Raw genomic sequence first — 20,238 nt, 5'->3', positions numbered from 1 at the left:
ACTGCGCCACCCAGGCGCCCCTACAGTTTTTTATGTATTATACTACAAGCCCTTTCTCATGCTATTAATGAACTTTTACAATGTGATTTATAATGACTGTATAATATTTCACTAGCTAGATGCACTCTGATATGTTTAATGGATCACTCAACATGGAATATTCAAATAGTTTCTAATTATTCAAATTATGAATAACACTGCAATAAAATGGTTAGAAGATTTTAACCTTCCAGACTCGTATGGCCACCAAGAATTCATAAAGCAGGACCAGTAGGATTAAATAGAGTCTTCAAATCTGCAGAAGAAATGGGCCTGGAGCATATCTTTTTCATATTTTCCTCCTGTTTCCTCTCTAAGTAGAACAAATCTTTTGATGTAGGAAGCAGGCAAAAGTAAAATTATGAACTTCAGCCTGGGGAGTCACAGGAAGTCTAGGTTATATCACTTAGGAAGATGGATGCTCAGTTCCTGCTCAGAAGTCTCCTGTGCAGGAGGCTCTAATTCCTTCAAATTTATATCCCACAATGCCATTCTATTACACACTGGTATTAATGCAAAAACTCAGAAAATGATTGTATGCAGGCAGAAATGAAGAGAGAAAAGGAAGGAGGAAAGGAAAGAAGAAGAAATTAGCCCTAACTAGGCAGGAAGCATCTCTGACAGTACTTATCAGCATCTGTCTCCCACACCCACAACCTGGCAACACTTTACATTTCTCCGCTAAGATCCACCCTCCCCCTCAAGGCCTGCTTTGGAGATTGGAAATGTAAAGAGAAAAAAGAAGAGTAAGGAGAAGGAAGAAGAGCAGACGAGCAAAGGAGATGCAGGAGGAAAACAGAAGTGTGTGGAGCAGCAGGGGCAAGTGTGAACAGTCTTCAGGAAGCCAGGTAAAATCTCCTCTGTATGACTTAGAAGCTCCGTAACTTAGACAGACTCTTTAGTGAGCCTGAGTTTTCCCACTTGAAAGTATGTTTAATAAAATCTAGATCATAAGATCGCCATGAGGATTCCATGTGTCTGGCACGTAGTAGCTACCCAATTAAAAAAATGCTACCTACTACACATTGAGTGCTCACAATGAGCCATATCTTAGGTCAGGTCTGTCACTTCGGTGTATTACTTCAGACTGAATTACTATTATTTATTATTATTGTTATCAACAGCAAATAAAGAAGAGGAGAAGAAGAAAGGAATTTTGAATTCACTTTAGAACCATCAGGGATCTCAGGGCCACTGAATCCAACAGCAGATTTTATAGATGAGGCAGCCCAGGGCCAGAGGCACGGTGATCTGCACAAGCTCACCTGGTTCTACAGCAGCAGAATCTGGACTAGGATCCCAGCCTTCTAGCTCCATGTACAGAAGGTGGGAGATATAGCTAAACTGACTTCATCCTCCATCTCCCTAGGCAGCTAGCACCCCCACAGCCCTCACGAGGAATATGACTCCTGTTCATTCATGTTCCATTCCATCACCCACAGGCTCATAATTAGAGGAGAATACACATGATTTTGGTTTCAGAAACCATTATTAAGAATCGGGTGAGCCACAAGCGAGCAGACAACCAGGCAGGAAACCTGGATTAAAGCTAATCCCCTTGCTTTACAGACACTCATCAGAGAGGAGCTGTGGATCCCACAGAGAGGAAGCAGAGCCATCTTCTGGGAGCTCACAGCCCCTTCATCTGCCTGGGGAATCTCAGTTTAGAAAACATTATCTTTTCATGTTTTTCTCTGATAGGCACTGCAACAATTTGCATTCATTCCCACCAAGTGTCAGAAAAGCCTGTGAAGTAGTAACAACCAGGCTTCTTAATGCATTTCAAATATCACAAATCAACTTAATTAAGTAGGGTTAATTTTTTTTTTCTGAGAAGCAATCACACTTTAATTAATACTCCATTAAAATGAATTCCTGGGGGAACAGAAGCATGCATACACCTAATGAGTTCATCTGCCAAGGGTGTTATTATAGAAGATGCTAAATGTGCCTCCTTACTGGCCACTTACTCAATTTCAAATGCCCCCATGTTAATCAGAAATGAAAAGCAATTGCAGGTCTGCAACCCAACTCCTTTCTGGGAGTCTCTCTGCCCTGCCAACGGTGGAACATAATCCGTTCTCCCCTTTCCCGTCTCTGCTTTGTGAATGATTCAGGACCAGATTTTAGCCCAGCTGGCTTCCTCCTGCATGGAGGGTACCTCAGTCTCCCTTCCGTCACTGGCCACCACTCCACAATCAGACAAGTTGAGAAGCAACTCACATTAACATCATCACCCTGGAGCAGACCTCATTAAGAAGATTTAATTCTCTGTTTTAAAAAAATAAAAGAAAAGCATAGAACACATTTGCAAACTCTGTACGTTTCTTGCTGGTAGCAAAGATGATCAAAGTTTTGCGGGACTGATTTCTGATAGGAAACAGCAACCATAAGAAACTGGGTATGGGGGGGGGGAAGGGAGTCTCTGCTATTTTACGTTTCCTCTTGCAGTGACTATTTCTATACTAGGGATCCCCCAGTTTCTCTAGCTGCAGACTGAATGCTCTAGCAGACTCCCTAAACTACCTGCCTGGGTGGCTCCCTCCTCACTAGAGATGAAAAGGAAATGTTTCATTTTGGTTGAGACGTAAATACAGGTAATCAGGAGCAAATTGTTAGTATCATCACTGTCAGGAGGTTAGTAACCCCAAGACCACCCAGGCCCCTGGGCATACCTTGGAGGCCGTTTTTTCCTGGGAAACTGCCCTGACCCTTGCCAGAACAAATCAACCCAGCCAACGCCCCCTTTCCATCGACTCGCCTTACCTCTTTGGTGTGCGTGTGGAAGGAGACAGACATGTCCAGGAGAAGCTTCCGCTGTTCCACCCTGCGCACAAAGTCCTGGATGCGCACCTCCAGGTGTCGAGCTGCCTTGTAGATCTCCTCGGGGTCACATTCCCCCGTCTGAGCCAGCTGCTCTGCAGCCTCTAGGAGCTTGTCCGCGTTGGTGTAGGTATTCTGCCAGCAGCAACAGTGAGGGAGAGTCAACTTGCAGCCACTGACTGAGAGCTTCACGCTTTCCCCCAGCCCACCCGGGGCTGCCCAGAGCTGGAGCCTAGGGTGTAGGCGCTAAGCACACAGCTCCCTGATCTGGCAGCAGAGGAGCTGAGTGCCAGGCTTGCCCGCCGCCTCTCAGCAAGCTAGCAGCCTTCCTGGCAGCTCAGCATAAATGGGCACTAGCTAGGTGCCTCCTCCGTTCCCGGGATTTCTCAGAGGTGGGGTGTCCCTGGAAAGAAGCGAGGAGACAAGGCAAGAACCCCCTCTCCCATGTGCTCTGATTCCCCACCCTTGTGAAGATCCATCATTGCCTTCACATCTCAGGCTGTAACTGCCAGAGTCAGAAATACCTCATCCACAAAGATCGTCTGTGTTTCTACGTGAGAACACCAGGGAAACAATAACTGGAAGGCTTGTTCGACTTTCTCCCCCAAGTTCCCCGTAACTACTGGTGTTTATCTTTTGGAACAGAGCTATCTCTTTATAGGGGAAGAGGTCAAGCAATTCCAGGGATCTGACAGAAGGAAGCAAGCGGCCACAGTCAGAGTGAGGAGATGCAGGCTATTCCCTGTGCACCCAATGAAGGCTTAATGTTTGCAGGAAGACTGGGGAGGAGCCTGGTGATTTCATCATAAACTACTCCATGCACATGCACACGCACGCACGCACGCACACATGTACACACTCTCTCAATCCATGTCTGTACACACCATGCTATTCTCTAGAGCATTTAAAAAGGCAACCAGCTTGTAATTATTATTCATCAGGATGGGAGTCACTGCCTTTATAATAGTTATGCCATGGATTCAACTTTTCCTCAGCAGGCTTCCCTTAAAAAAGATCTGATATACCCTGATTTAGAACTGGTGAGTCAAGTGTATATTATATTTCTTAATATCCCTGCAGTCATACAATGCCCTATAGAGTGCTAAATAAATGGATGCTGGTAACCATGCAAATCTTGTAGCAGAAATAGTATCAAATGCAAAGTGAGTGGAGAATGGAGATGGATTTATGAGCAATGACGGTGGAGAAGTGGCCTTTAGTGTCCACAGAATTTTGTTTTTATTTAACTTACCTGAAGATCTGGGCATTAAAGACTGAATTGTACTTCCTCCCCAACCCTGGAAATTGACATGTTGAAGCCCTAAGCCCCAGAACCTCAGAATGTGACCTTATTTGGAAAGGGTCATTGCAGATGTAATTAGTTAAGATCAAGTCACACTGGAGTAGAGTGGGTTCTTAATCCAACATGACTGCTGTCCTTACAAAAAGAATGCCATGTGAAGATGAAGCAGAGATTGGGAGATGTATCTACCTGCCAAGGAATGATAAACATTGCCAGTAAACCACCAGAGTTAGGAGAGGCATGGAACACATTCTCCCACATATCCTCAGAAAGAACCAGTCCTGTTGACACCTTTGACCCTGGACTTCTAGGCTCCAGAACTGAGAGAGAATAAATTTCTGTTATTTAAGACCCAGGAAACTAACACACTGGGGTACAAACTTGCAGAGACTGTTGACACAGACCCTTGATTGTACTGGAGAAGATTGGCCGGGCTTCCGCAAACACTTGTCATGGTTTTAAGAAAAAAAAAAAAGAGGTTAGAGTGGGAGACAGCCAAAGCATAAGAGACTCTTAAAAACTGAGAATAAACTGAGGGTTGATGGGGAGTGGGAGGGAGGGGAGGGTGGGTGATGGGTATTGAGGAGGGCACCTTTTGGGATGAGCACTGGGTGTTGTATGGAAAACAATTTGACAATAAATTTCATATATTGAAAAAAATAAAAATTAAATAAATAAATAATTAATTAATTAAATAAATAATAAAAAAAAAGAAATACTTAAAGAGGCCACAGTGGATCCTTAAGGAATGCTATCTGAAAAACAATGGCCTAGGGCAAATGCTGTCCCAGGGCAGGTTGAAGTAGGGTGGTAGTGGTACACAAAAAAGAGGAAAAATCCTTTGGCCCCACTTGGGGAATTCATGGAAAAAACATGATCCTTGTGTGAAGAAAGAGGCTTTGCCACTGAGTCAACTAAGGGTATGTTGATTCTGGAAAGCAAATGAAGGAGGTACTCAAAATCATGATGGAAACACCAAGAGAGATGGGAAATGATGGGCAGGAGAGACTTCCTAGGCTGTGGGCCAGGTTGAAGAAGGCTCCTACAGGGCTGTCCACAATTTCTAGTAAATACACCCAGAGCTGATGGGAGAGAGTGTTTTTCAGGAATGTCTCAGATTTTCTACTTTAAACCCTAGGGAATTTCAGGAAACCCCAAAGAAACCCAGAGGTTGTGACTTTATATTTTCTAGGCAGTAAATAAATATTTGTGGCAAAGTGAAAGCAAGCTTACTTGAAAGTTAAGTTTGGGACCAATAAGAGATATATAAAAAACAAAACTGAAGTGCCTACTGTATATATAAAGTAGACAACTTGTCCCAGTTTGTCCGGTACTTTCCTGATTTTAACACCAAAAGTCCTATCAATTCTAAGCAAGTTGGGATGGCTCATTATCCTAATACATATCTAATGCTGTGAGTCTTTCAGGAGTACAGATACATATGCAATGTATGCTGCCTCAATAGATTATTGTGTAGTCATCCGTGACATAATATGGCAACACAGAAAACTGAGCAAGTAACACAATAATAATTAAAGGTTAAAGTTCTTTGACATCATGATATAGATGCTGAAAAAATGGAAAAAACTGAAAATAAAAATAGCCAATAATTACTGAATAATTTTCACATGCCAAAGACAATCTAAAGATTTATATGCATATTAACTCACTTCATCTTCATAATAATGCTATGAAGTCAGTACAGCCATCAGCTCCATTTTACACATGAAGACACTGAGGCACAAATAATTTCTGGCCAAGGTCACATGTTTCATATGATAGAACCAAGATTAAAATCTTTCCTGGTTTCAGAGCCCAAGCTCAAACCATTACACTATTATGTCAGATGAAGAAGGGCCTTGGCTTTCCACACTGAGATGTTTTACCCCAAAGGCAGTAGGAAGCCACTGAACAGTTTTAAGCAGAAGACAGATGTGATGGGTGTATAGCGTATAGAGACATTACCCCACCTCTATACAGAGTGAAGGCAGAAGCCTAAGGATGGGCAGGACTCAGTAGAGAAGGAAGAGGACTTCTCATTGACAGGACCCACTTTTCTTTATGCCCATGGTACTCTATGTTTATCCCATTCCATAGCCATTTTCAGGCTCACATGTAACAATGTGCTTCAATGGGTATCTTCCTACTGGTCTGTGAGCTCCTTAAATGTAGGCTCCATGTTTCATTCATCTTTGGTTCTTCATGCCAGGAGCTGTGGCTGGTATACTATAGGCACTTATTAAATGTTTGCTGAATAAACAAGGCACAAAGATGGGAATGAGCATGGTATGTTTGATAAGTTGAGTCAACCTGAACAAATTAGACAATGGTAGGAAATCATACTGGATAGGCTGAGAAGAGCTACAGAACACATTTATAAAGAGAAAGGGATAGTAAAGACATGTGGGAGGGCAATGGGGTCAATGCTAAAAGCTGTGCTCTTTGCTTTACCTGCTGCTCAGCCTTCCTCCCTGTCACTACCAGAAAGAGGTTCTAAAATTCAGATCCAGTCACACCTCTCTTCTTAAAACTGTTCAGTGGCTTCCCATTGCCTTTGGGGTAAAATGCCTTAGCATGGCATGCAAGGCCCTTCTTCATATGATGCTTGCTTTTTCTCTTCAGCTTCAACTCACATTTCTCCCCCTACAGCCTATGAAATAAATTGTTTACACTTCCAGAACTCATTGCACGGAATCCTGCCCCTATTCTTATGGTTGGGATGTTTTCCTCCTTTCTTTTTTACATGATCAACTCTTACCCTTTAAGACCCAGACCAGGCACCACTTCTTCCAGGAAGTCCACCCTCACCTCCACTTCTCACCCAAGGTTGGCTTAGATGTGCTCCTCTGAGCTCCCAGAGTGATCTGTGCCAACCTGCCATACTCTAATGCAAATGTTTGCCTTTCTTGTCTGCTTAGGGGCAAATAATGTCTTTCATCTCTTTCCCTTAGTGCCTGGCACCAAGTAAATACTCCATAAATATTTAATGAATTAATTAATATATTAAAGAGTACATCACTCCCCGTTAATCCTAATATTCAATCCTTGGCTCTCATCAACTACTTGGTATAAGACCTTACATGCTATAATTCATATTCAATGTTCAACACCATTTGGTTTATCCTACCTCTTGGCACAGTCTTGAAATAGAAATGTGCTTAGAGAATATCAACTGGAGTATTACCAAAGCACTGTATTGATGCCTATCATCACCCCAAATTGGAGCATGGATCACGACAGGCTTCTGTTCACCTTCTGACCAAATAAACAGCAGTTTCTGCCCCAAGGCCAGAGTTGGACTTCACTGTGAGTACAGTTCCTGGGCATTCTTTGGTTTCCCAGCTGCATAGCCTCTGCCTTGTACTTGACCCCTTATCAACATTACCCAACTGATATGCCAAAAATGGGTTCTAAGAGCTGGGTTATTAATCCTTCAGCCTTTGGGGCTTTCAAGCAAGGCCTGTGATAGTCCTGAGTCAGACATTTGGGACACAGATATAGCTGCAGTTTCTGTCCTTCTCTCCTCAGTCCCTAGGTCAACCAGGTAAAATACCCTAGATATTCAGGCCTTCAGTCTACCTTCCACTCCCTCTGCTGCAGGCCTGGCCCATTATTTTTTTTTTTTGCTTTCTCCTCATGGAAGAAACAGAAACTTCTAGGATAACTTGTCTCTGAAAACAGAGGCATCCCTAAAACACAGGTATGGTTTCCGTTTCCCTGGGCTGAAGCAGAAGGGCAAGTGGCAGGGAGTGGAAGAGACAGTGAAAATAAACACCTATAGCATCAAGAGTTCATTTCCTTGGTAACATGAAGTTAGCACTCTTGGCTGTATGCTCTGGGGATGAGAAGGATAAGGCCCAGGAAGCAATTTCACTATTCAAAAGAGGTGGTATGGACTGGAGAATGTGACTACCAGAAGACCAGGAGAGAATTTCTTTCCCGATGATTATTTTTCCAGGCTGGTATAACTGGAACTCATGGGCAGTTAGAGGAAAGGAGCAAATGAGGGGAAGAGAGACATGCACGTACAGGCATTGGGGAAGATACAGACTTAACTCTAGTTTTGACAATAGTGAACGGCAGACAAATCAAGGTGATGCCTAAAATTTTACATTTGAATACTACTTTAAAGTTGACAATAAATTTCTTTCACCTTCTTTCCTTACACAGTCTGGGGGCAGGTATGCAGGGAATGCATCTGGGGGTAAAGAACCACCTGAAAGAATGAAAGGTAAGGGCACCCAGTATTCACACAGGGCTGGAATGGTACCCCTTTCCACCAGTCACATTGGAAAACCTCATGAATCACAGGATATTAGGTAGAGTACTCAGAAGAGTCTTGCCTCAGCAGGGGTAAATAGTTAGCCTTAGACCAAGCACTGCTCTGGTCCTGCCTAACAAATTTTATAAGAAAGACCTAAAAAGACCAAACTTTTTTCAAGTAACTTAACTGTGTCCCAAGACAAAGCTTAAGAATATTTATAGGGGGCACCTGGATGGTTCAGTCATTTTAGGGTCCATCTTTGGCTCAGGTCATGGTCTAACGGTTCATGAGTCTGAGCCCCGCATTGGGCTCTCTACTGTCTGCAGGGAGCCTGCTTTGGATCCTCTGTTTTCCTCTTCCTCTGCCCTTCCCCTGCTTGCTCTCTCTCTCAAAAATAAATAAAAATTAAAAAAAAAATTTAGGCATACTTATAGGAGTATAGAAATATTCAGCAACCAGCAAGGTAAAATTCACAGTGTCTGGTATCTAATAAAAAACTACCAGATATACAAAGGATCAGGAAAATATAACCTATGATGAAGACAAAAAGCAATCAAAACTGACCCATAACTGCCATAGATGTTAAAAATAGTAGACAAGGTTTTTTTTAAATGGCTATTGTAACTGTATTTCATATGTTCAAAAGTTAAGTAGAGAAACATAAGACATAAAGAAAAAAAAAGATCTTGCACTTCAAGAGATGAAAAAATACTGGGTTGTATCAAAAGTAGGTTAAACACTGCAGAAGAAAAGATTACTGAACTCAAAAACACAGCAATATAGAAACTGTTCAAATTGAAATGCTCACAGAAAAATAATTTTTTAAAATGAAGCCTCAGTGAGCTGTTGGGACAACTTTAATAAAGCTAATACCCATGTAATTGAAATCCCTAAAGGACAGTATGGGGAGTAGAAAAGATATAAAAGATTTAAAGAAATAATGGCCAAAAAATTTCCAAACATCCACAGATACAAGAAACTAAACTCAACCCAAGAAACCCAAAGAAAATTACACCAAGGTACATAAAAGTTGAATCAAACCAAGTGGGGAAAAAACAGAGAAAAGGAAATCTTAAAAGGGGCCAGAGGAAAAAAAGACGTGCTACACACACACACACCAAATATAAGGATTGACAGCAGACTCCTCATCAGAAGAATACAAGCCAGAAAATAGCAGAGCAATATCTTTAAAGTACTGAAAGAGAAAAATTTTGTCAACTTAGAATTCTTATGCCCAGTACAAATATTTGTCCAAAAAAAGTGAAAATAAAGACATATTAAGACATACAAATCTGAAAAAATTCTTCACCAGCAGACTTACATGACAAAAAAATGTTAAAGGAAGTCCCTCAGGAAGAAGGAAAATGGTATCGGATGGAAATACAGATCCACACACAGGAATGAAGAACGTTAGAAATGTTAACTGTATGGGGAAAAAATGTAAGTTTTTCTTATTATTTAAATCTCTTTAAAAGATAACAATTTAGGGGTGCCTGGGTGGCTCAGTTGGTTAAGTGCCCGACTCTTGGTTTCAGCTCAGGTCATGATCACACAGTTTGTGGGTTCCAGTCCCGTGTCGGGATCTGTGCTGCTGATGTGGAGCCTACTATTCTCCCATTCTCTCTCTCTCTCTCTCTCTCTCTCTCTCTCTCAATCTCTCTCTGCCCCTCCCCCATCACGCGCATGCGTGCATGCTCTCTCTCTCTCCCCCCCAAAATAAATAAATAAAACTTAAAAAAAACATAATAATACAAACATAACAATAGTGTAGCATGGGGTTTACAGCACATGCATAAGTAAAACATATGACAACAATAGCACAAAGGTCACAAAGGGAGAAATGGAAGTGTACTATACTATTGTAAGGTTCTTATACTATATGTAAAGTGGCAAAACATCATTTGAAGGTGAACTGTAATAATTGAAGTCACATATTACAAACAACCCTAAAGCCACCATTAAAGTAACAAAATAAAGAGTTATAGCTAAGAAGCCAACAAAGAGATAAAATGGAATCATAAAAAATTATTCACTTCTCATCATGATAAGTGTATTCTTTAATCCCCCTCATCTATTTTCCCCATCCCCTCACCCACCTCCCCTCTGGTAACAGTTTGTTCTCTACAGTTAAAAGTCTGTTTCTTGGTTTCTCTACCTCTTTCTTTCTTTTTTTTTTTCTTTCCTTGTTTGTTTTGTTTCTTAAATTCCACATATGTGTGAAATCATATGGTATTTGTCTTTCTCTGATTGGCTTATTTCACTTAGCATTATACTCTCTAGTTCTACACTAAAAGGATGTTACTGCTTTCCAGGAGATACTGAGGCTGGAGTGACTGCTAATGGGCACAGAGTTTCTTTTGGGGGTGATGAAATTGTTCCAAAATTAACTGTGGTGATATTTGCATAACTCTGTGAATACACTTGCAACCATGGAATTGTATACTTTAAAAGGGTGAATTGTGGGGCACATCAGTGGGTCAGTTGGTTAAGCGTCCAACTCTTGATTTTGGCTCAAGTCATGATCTCATGGTTCATGAGATCGAGCTCTGTGATGGGCTCTATGCTGACAGCACAGAGTCTGCTTGGGATTTTCTCTCTCCCTCTGTCTCTGCCCCTCCTCTACTTATGGTCTCTCTCTCTGAAAATAAATAAATGCACTTAAAAATAAATAAAAGGGTGAATGGTATGTATGTGGATTATATCTCAATAAATCTGGGGTTTTTTTTTAAGGAAAAAAAAACATTCAATTAACCCAAAACAGGAAGAAAAAGGAAGAGAGAAATAATTGAGAATAGATGAAACAAAATGGAAAAAATATAACAAGATGATAGACAAACATATCAATAGTCACATTAAATATAAGTTATCTAAACACTACAATCAAAAGGCAGAGATTGTCAGGTTGGATAAAAAGGCAAGCCCCAACTATATGTTGTCTACAAGGAATGCACTTCAAATGTAAAGACACAAATAAGTTAAAAGTAAAAGGGTGGAAAAAATATAGCATAATAACACTAATCGAAAGAAACTGGGGTGACTTTATTAATATCAGACATAGTAGATTTCATTGCAAATCATATTACTGGGGAAAAAGAAATTCATTTCATAATGATAAAGGGGTCAATTCATCAAGAGGACACCATAATCCCAAACATATATGCACCTACTAACAAAGCTTTAAAATACATGAAGCAAAAACTGATACACTTTCAAGGAGAAGCAGACAAATCCACAATTATAATCAGACATTTAATGTCCCTCTCCCAATAATTAAACAGAACAAGTAGAAAGGAAATTAGTAAGGATATAGGAGATTTGAAGACTTGATCTAACTGATCTGACATTTATTAACACTCCACCCAACAAGAAAAAAATGTATATTCTTTTCAAGTGCTCACAGAACATTTACCAAGATAAACCATATTCTGGGCTAATAAGCAAGTCTCAAAAAATTCAAAAGGATATAGTCATACAAAATATCTTCTCTGATCATAACACAATTAAATTATAAATCAATGATAGAAATATCACTGGAAAATCCCCAAAGAGTTGGAAACTAAAGAACATACTTTTAAATAATTTATGGGTCAAAGAAGGCAATATAAGTTTATCAGGTACCTACAGGTGTTTTAGGCATTGTATTAGTCTCTTAATATACTTTACCTCTAAGCTTTAGGATATTGTAAGATGGGCATTATTAATTACATTTTTCAAATGAGAAAACTGAGGCTCAGAAAGATGAAGTAACATGTTTGAAGTATGTTACATAGCTAGACAATGGCAAGTCATGTCTCTGAATATAACCTCCAGGACTTTTCATTAAACCATGTACCTCTCTAAGATTCAGTGTAAAACTCTACTTCTTCTGCTTCTCTGCTACTTTGCATTATATTTGTTCTTGTGCCTTTGATTTTTTTTAAATTTTTTATATATATATTTTTAAAGTTTATTTATCTTTGAGACAGGGAGAGACAGCATGAATGGGGGAGGGTCAAAGAGAGAGGGAGACACAGAATCTGAAACAGGCTCCAGGCTCTGAGCTGTCAGCACAGAGCCCAACGCGGGGCTCGAACTCACGGACTGAGAGATCATGACCTGAGCCGAAGTCAGACGCTTAACCGACTGAGTCACCCAGGCGCACCATCCTTTGATTTTTAAAATATGATGTTGCAATTATTCTTTTGCGACTATTTTTTGTTTTGTTTTGTTTTGTTTTGTTTTATTTTGTTTTGTTTTGTAATACACTTTCAAAGTGTACATGGTGACTTCCAGAGAGAATTACATTCTCCTTGAAGGAAAGAGTCCTATATAACTCATTTTTTTCTATTCCAACTACTCATAAATGTTCCTCTTAGGCACAGTGCTCTCCTTTAAACCAGTACTAAACCCCAAAGCTGTGAGGCCCAGCTCTTGTCAGTAGTAATGGTTGGAAATGGACATTTACCATATCTCCTAATGTAGGTAGTCTCCAGTTTAAAAATGAGTAATGACCTAAAAGTTTCTTTGTAAACTTCTTATTTAGTACAGAGAATATATTTTCCATGTAAATGGGAGTTAGATTCCCAGGATAAAAATAAATAAATTCAGTTGTGCACATAATGTGTTTAAAATTTGGTACTAACATTGTACATCATGTACAATTAGTCAACATTTATAACTAGGGTGATACAGGAAAATGCTTTTTAGTTTTCATCCTGTAGCACCAGGCACATATTTCTTCTCCACTTGTTGGTACTCACAGGGGAGGAATGGGATGGACTCGGGCAATGGCAAAGTGGTCTTTGGCTGGAAGCAGTAGGAAAAAAGGAGGAAACTACTTCTTGGAACCAGTGATGGGTTAGCCCACCACATTACACCTGCTAGAAGGACATCTTCCTATGGCTTCCCAAATAAGGCAACAAACACTAGTTGCCTTCATTAAGGCAATTTGTATGTCCAAACAAGGAATGTCTAATGAACATTCCTAATCAGATGCTCCTTAAAGTGGAGACTATCTGTACAAATACTCAGTCTAATAATTGGGACTAATACCAGAATAACTACTATAGATGCCAATATCTCCCAACACAATAGTTTGGGTGTTGAGATTATCTCTGGCTGTATCACACTTACGTACACAGTCACCACCATGTCCCATTCTCATGTGCATCACTACTTGCTAGAGAACATGTTCCTCTCTATATCTGGAACTCTTTATCACCTTTTCCTATTAACAATAAATGGTATATTTTCAGAACTCCATATTTTTTAAGTAAAATTTTTAAGTAAAGTTTTATTTTTCTACAGTCTAATTTTTATGTGTTTAAGAATGTACCTAGGGGGCACCTGGGTGGCGCAGTCGGTTAAGCGTCCGACTTCAGCCAGGTCACAATCTCGCGGTCCATGAGTTTGAGCCCCACGTCAGGCTCTGGGCTGATGGCTCAGAGCCTGGAGCCTGTTTCCGATTCTGTGTCTCCGTCTCTCTCTGCCCCTCCCCCGTTCATGCTCTGTCTCTCTCTGTCCCAAAAATAAATAAACGTTGAAAAAAAAAATTCTTTAAAAAAAAAAAGAATGTACCTAGGTCTAGGAATTCTGAGAAAAGAATATCAGCTATTTTTCACTAGGGTGTTTGTTCTCTCTTACTGATTCCTTCTCTATCCTTCTATTCTGCACCAGCTGTATTCATTTACATGTTATACTTTAAAGAAACTTTGATGTATTTCCTCTCAGCTGTAGGTGGGAAGCTGAATATCCAGTTACTTGCAGGCAAGAGAGCAAAAGAAGCAATGAAAATTAACTGTTAGCAAATTATGTATTTAGTAGAACAACAACAACAACAACACAAAACAACTTGTTTCTGGACCAAAAGGCAGGGCAATCCTAGAGGCTGCCAATACAGATTGGACAGAAAACATCAGGTCCAGCTTGTAAGAAAGGACTGGTCAAGATTCCAGAAAATGTGGCCACACCTACTAGGCTGAGACAGAAAGCAAGAAAGGACTTTGTCTCTGCCCCTCCCCACCTATGCCTCCAACACAGGGAGAATAGTTGAAGATAGAGACAGGACTGTAGGCAGGCCTGGGAGAGCCAAGACTGGTACTTAGCCTGAACACAAAGAAGAGCAAATATGAAGGGGACTCGAGGCCAGAAATTGTCCCAGAACTCCAGCCTGGGGCAAAGTAGAGGGTCCCAGGGAACTGAGCAATCAGATCAAAACCAGGAGAATGCCCTAAAGACACAAAGCTCTGAAGACAGAGAAGGGAAGCATTTAATCCTCTTCCTAACAGGCCCCAGATGCAGTTAGCTGGCATCCACATTGCTGCTGGTAAGCAACCCACCACTCCCAGAATTTGATAACACTGTCTCCACCCTGGCCACACTTCCCCCACCCCCTTTCCCTTCACTCTACTCAAACTGGCAAAATAATGAAGGGGAGTGTGTAAGCACAACAGGAGAATGTGGACAAAAATATTTGAAAAGTGAACAAGGTAGACCTAAGTGTTTAGAAGTGGATACATGGATTGCCCAGCCACCCTGGCCCTGTAAAAGTTCATTCTCATGCGGACATCTTACAGCCAAGGAAACAAGCAGTTGGTGAGATAGCATCCCCACAGAATGAAGATGAATAGGGCCACCTGCTGCAGGGTTTGGCAGCTAAAGACATCTTGGTGGGGGGGGTGTACCCAAAGTAATGTTCTCTCTCAGAAAATATAACTTTGCAGTGTTGCTGTTTTTCCTGTTTTTCATGTTCTATGTTTGGCTCCCAGTGGGAGGCAGTGGGTGTGAGAGGGAGAAGGCAGGGCTCTGAGAAGACAAGACAGTTGGCTTGAAAATACTGCTGAAAACCTGTGGGCTTGGGGATTTACTTTTTTCTTCTGTCCCCATCCTGAAGGGGATAGACAGGGAAAGGCTGGGCCTGACCCAGGGAAATGGGGGTCAGATAATGGGTTAACAAAGCAGAGGCTCTGACCCACCTACACTTCTGCTTCAGCCCAGTTAGTATAGTGCCCCTTCATGTCCTTCCTTCCTCTTGGTCACATACAGCCCTGTGGATCGCAGCTGCCCATGTCTGTACAGATCTACAAGAGGCCCACAGCCTCTGATGCAAGAGCAGAGGTCACTGACCCTCTTGACTGATGGTGTTCCTGTTCACTTTCCATCTTTGTAGACCCTGGACCGCTCCTACCTGCCCTATTCTTACCTTGACCTACCTCCTTGGGTTTGATCTACAGATTATATGGAAAGTGTTTCTCAACAGTAACACTATTAACATTTTGGGCCAGATAATTCTTTGTTTGGGAGACTGTCACAGGTTGAATTCTGTTCCTCCAAAAAGATTATGTCGAAGCCTTAATCTCTAGTACCTGAGAATGTGACCATCTTTTGGAAATAGTGTCATTGCAGATGCAATTTGTGAAGATGAGGTCATATTGAAACTGGGTGGGCTTTAATCCAATATGACTGGTAGCCTTATAAAAAATGGTCTGTGGCCTTGGAAACCGTTTTTATTAAGATGGTCCAAAAGTGAAGGAAGGGGCCCCTGCCCCCAAGCCAAACCCAAAGCAAAGGCTTTGAAACCTAAGAAAGCAGTGCTGAAAGGTATCCATTGTCACACAAAAAAAGATCTGCATGTCACCTACCTTCTGAAGACCAAGACACTGTCTCCAAAAGCAGCCCATATAACCTTGAAAGAAGGCCCTCAGGAGAAACAAGCTTGACCACTATACCATCAAGTTCCCTCTACCTACTCAGCCATGAAGAAAACAGAAAACAACAGCACACTTGTGTTCACCTGGATGTCAAGGTCAACCAGCACCAGATCAAACAGGCTATGAGGAAGCTCTATGACATTGAGGTGACCAAGGTCAACACCCTGATCAGGTCTGATGGAAAGAAGAAGGCATATGTTTGGCTCCTGACTATGATGTTTGGATGTTGCCAACAAAATTGGGATCATCTAAGTTGAGTCCAGCTGGCTAATTCTAAATATAAATTTTTTCACCATAGGAAAAAAAAAAAAAAAGATGGCCATGTGAAGATACAGACACAGAGAGAACACCATATGACATGAAGGCCAAGACTGGAGCGATACAGCTACAAGCCAAGGAACACCAAAGATAGCCAGTAAAGCATCAAACTCTAGGAGGGAGGCCTGGAACAGATTCTCCCTCCCAGCCCTCAGAAGGAACGAGCCCTGCTGATACCTTGATCTCAGACTTCCAGCTTCCAGAACTATGAGACCATTCATTTCTATTATTTGTAGCCACCTAGCTTATGGTACTTTATTACAGTAGCCCTAGGAAACTAATACAGGGGCTATTCTTTGTACTATAGAACATTTAGCAGCATCCTTGGCCTGTACCCAGATGTAACAGCAATCCCTTCCCTAGATGTAATAAACAAAAAATGCCCCAGACATCGCATATGTCCCCTGGGGGGCAAAATTGCCTTCTAGTTGAGAACCACTGTTTTAGGTCATAAGACCACAGAGGAAGCCCTAGTGAGGAAGACCATACAATGTCCTCAGCTTACAGTGCTTTCCTGATAATCTGCAGATGGCAGAAGGTTTAAGAAATCATCTAGTACTGTGGTTCTTATAGGACAGGGTGAGGAGGTAGATAAAGGAGATTGCAGGAGAAAAGCAAGACATAGGCCCTACCTCATGTTACTCAAATTAGAATGGGGTTGGGGGGGTGGCATCTGGCAGCATATTTTTTAAAAGCTATAATGGCAGCCACGATCTAAAGTTAAAACCACTCATCTAAGGGCAGGGTTCAAAGCTTGGGCTGAAATTTCGAGCTGATAAATAAATCTCGTCTTTTGCCGACGTGTAGACATAACCAAAATGTTCAATAATAGGAGATTGGCTCACCACATTATGGTACAGCCACATGATGCAGTCATTACAATTATGTCTTGAAGACTATTCGGTGATCTGAGCAAGTGTTCCTAATGTAATATTAAATGAAGAAGGAAGGTAAACCAACATATGGTCTGTCTGTCTGTCTGTCTATCTATCTATCAAAAAAACTACCACTGATCATGATAGCTGCTAGTTTTGGATCCACTTACAAACATTATTACATGTGGTAGATTACGTCATTATCTTAAATTACAGATAAGAAAAGTGAGCTTTGGAAAGAAAAAAAAAACTTGAGCAAGCTCCCACAGCTGGTGAATGGCATATACTGGTCTGGAATTTGTATTCGTTTCACCCCAAGCAAAATGCTCTTTGCACTCTGCTGTGCTAAATAGAAATTTGCCAATAAACATTAATAGTTTATATATAATTATCTCTAAGTGATATTAGGAATGATTTTTCTTTTCCACTATTTTCTTGTTTTCCACATCCATGATGAACATGTGTTAATTTCATAAACAAAAAAAAATGGAAAAGCCAAAGTATAAAAATAATATATGCATTCTTTAGAAATTACAACAAAAAATAAACAAATTTTTATATCTATATACATTTGCTCATTTTTGTATGTGTAAGAAGAAAGATGTGCAAGATAACTGTGATTACCTTGGAAGGGAGGGATTGGGAAGTAGGAGTAAAGAGATAATTAGCATTTCTATTTATATATATCTTTGCAATATTTCACTTGTTATTACAACAAACAGGAATCTCTTTCAAAATATGAAAAATACCAAATAAAAGAAATTTTAAGGGAAAAGATAAGGATCTAATATATTTTTGTGAACCAACTATATTTAGAAATATAAATAGATTCAATTACAAGATATTTGTAATTTAAAGTTTATTTATTTATTTTGAGAGAGACAGAGAGAGTAAGCACAGAGACGGGGCAGAGAGACAGGGAGAATCTCAGGCAGGCTCCACGCCTGATGTGGGGCTCAAACCAATGAAACTGTGAGATCATGACCTGAGCTAAAATCAAGAGTCAGAGGCTCAACTGACTGAGCCACCCAGGCGCCCCCTCATTACCCATGTATTTAGCTTAGAGATGGGTGCATTTCCTAGCTCTGGATCCTGAAGACACTAATGTTAGACCAACCACAGTGAAATATATAATTACAAAAAATGTAAAATCTCTCTGCAACCCTAGTCAGAGATGTCATCTTTCTCAGTTTGGTGTTTATGAAATTGCTTATCATAGCTTAGAAGTAACATGATTTTGGCATGGCATATATATGCAAAAAAGATCCAGTTAAAAATAATCACCTATGAAGTCCTAGAAATTATTCTCCCTGGGCACAATGCCAGCATCAACTACCCATGACCCTGAGTTGTTTTCCTCAGCAGTCAGAAGTAAGAGACATGTCAAATTTGAAAATACTTAAAAGTGAAACAGGCTTTTGGACAATAACTCCAAGAGCCTCTGTCTGGAATAGGGCCGTATGGTTTGGTTGAAAGACTTCCCCATCACCGTCATATAAATATCAAAGCCATTTAATGCCTGTGGCATGAGCTGACAGCTGCACACTGACAGGCAGGAGTCAGTCTTTGGATGCTGCTGTCTATGAAACTGACAAGCTGGTGTGGATTGAAATGCCTGGAGCCCTTTAAATAAAAATCATCAAAATAAAGATAGTATGATGCATAAGTGAAAGCAGTAACAGGAGAGATCCAGTTCTAGAATCATCTTCCCTCTTCCAGTCTCACTAGTCCATTCTAGGACTGGGATTTCGGTGACTTTAGAAAGCCTAAGTTGCTTGCATCTCACCTTCTGCAGGTGTACCATTAAAATCATCATCATCATCATCAGGGCACCTGGGTGGCTTAGTCGGTTGAGTGTCTGACCATGGCTCAGGTCATGATCTCACGGCTTGTTGGGCTCTATGCTGACAGCTCTGGAGCCTGATTCAGATTCTGTGTCTCCCTCTCCCTCTGACCTTCCACCACTCACTCTCACACACACACACACACACACACACACACACACACACACACACACACACATAATCTCTTTCTCTCTCAAAATAAATAAACATAATAATAAAAAATTAAAAAAAATCATCATCATCATCATCATTCAGGAGAAATATGACTGTTAGCCACAGGACTGCTCCAGGGCCCACAGGGAGTGACACATACTGCTTGAGGGGCCGAATTCCCTGATTATGCCCCCCTGCCCCCGGAAGGCTACTGCAGTGTTGGGAAAAACCATCAGTGAGGAGGGAAAGGAAAACCTTAGCCTCTGCATGGCCCTGGGGGTGTCTCTACTCATGACTGGAATTAGTGAACATTGCCATGTCCCTAAAGCATCCAAAAAAAAGTGAATTATATTCCGAATGCTTTATATACAAGGAAGGGAGAGTTTATACTATATTTCAGAAAGTTTACCATCAATAAATGTGAAATGTAAAGTTGTAGCACAAAGCACTTAGGGTTAGTTAAGCCTTGATTCTCTATGAAATTAAATTATGTAGAAGAGTTCATTGTCCAAGGACACAAAAGAAATGAGGTGTGACAGAGGTACAAAGTAGTGATATAATGCTGAGGGCACACTAGTAACAACATGATTGGGTAAGATGGATAAGCCTGGAGAAGTTTTCAGAAGGAGGTCAATTTTGGAGCCAGTTTTAAAGTCTAAAGTGTGAAGGCAAAGGGGAGGAATCTACCAGGCATGGGAATGGCTTGAGCAAAAGTCCAGATTAGGAGGTCAGGATGACATGAGGGGCTTTGGCAGGGAGCTAAGAGAGTCCTGAGGGTTTCTCCTTTGAGTCACGGTTGAATATTGAAAGCTCGCTGGGGGTACATAGCAGGGGTGGCTAAGGGCTCTCCAGGAGGAAAAGTCATCTGTCTTTGGAGAAGCACAGTTCAGGAGTCAGAGAACTCAGTTCCCTGGTCTCTGTGGGACAAGCC

The 20,238-nt window shown here is 41.0% G+C and overlaps 1 protein-coding gene across 20 annotated transcripts in view; it reads right to left on the bottom strand.

The window, feature by feature from the left end:
- Positions 1-20,238, bottom strand: part of KALRN (kalirin RhoGEF kinase) — a 677,424-nt gene that overhangs the window by 324,447 nt on the left and 332,739 nt on the right. For all 20 annotated transcript variants that reach the window (XM_043594359.1, XM_043594361.1, XM_043594360.1 and 17 more), the window contains exon 11: positions 2,806-2,997. In XM_043594359.1, the coding sequence (XP_043450294.1) occupies positions 2,806-2,997 (192 nt within the window). The remainder of the gene's footprint in view (positions 1-2,805; positions 2,998-20,238) is intronic.

The sequence above is a fragment of the Prionailurus bengalensis genome, chromosome C2 (assembly GCF_016509475.1).
Source record: "Prionailurus bengalensis isolate Pbe53 chromosome C2, Fcat_Pben_1.1_paternal_pri, whole genome shotgun sequence".
In the NCBI taxonomy this organism is placed as follows: Eukaryota; Metazoa; Chordata; class Mammalia; order Carnivora; family Felidae; genus Prionailurus; species Prionailurus bengalensis.
This window is presented reverse-complemented; position numbering and strand designations above follow the sequence as displayed.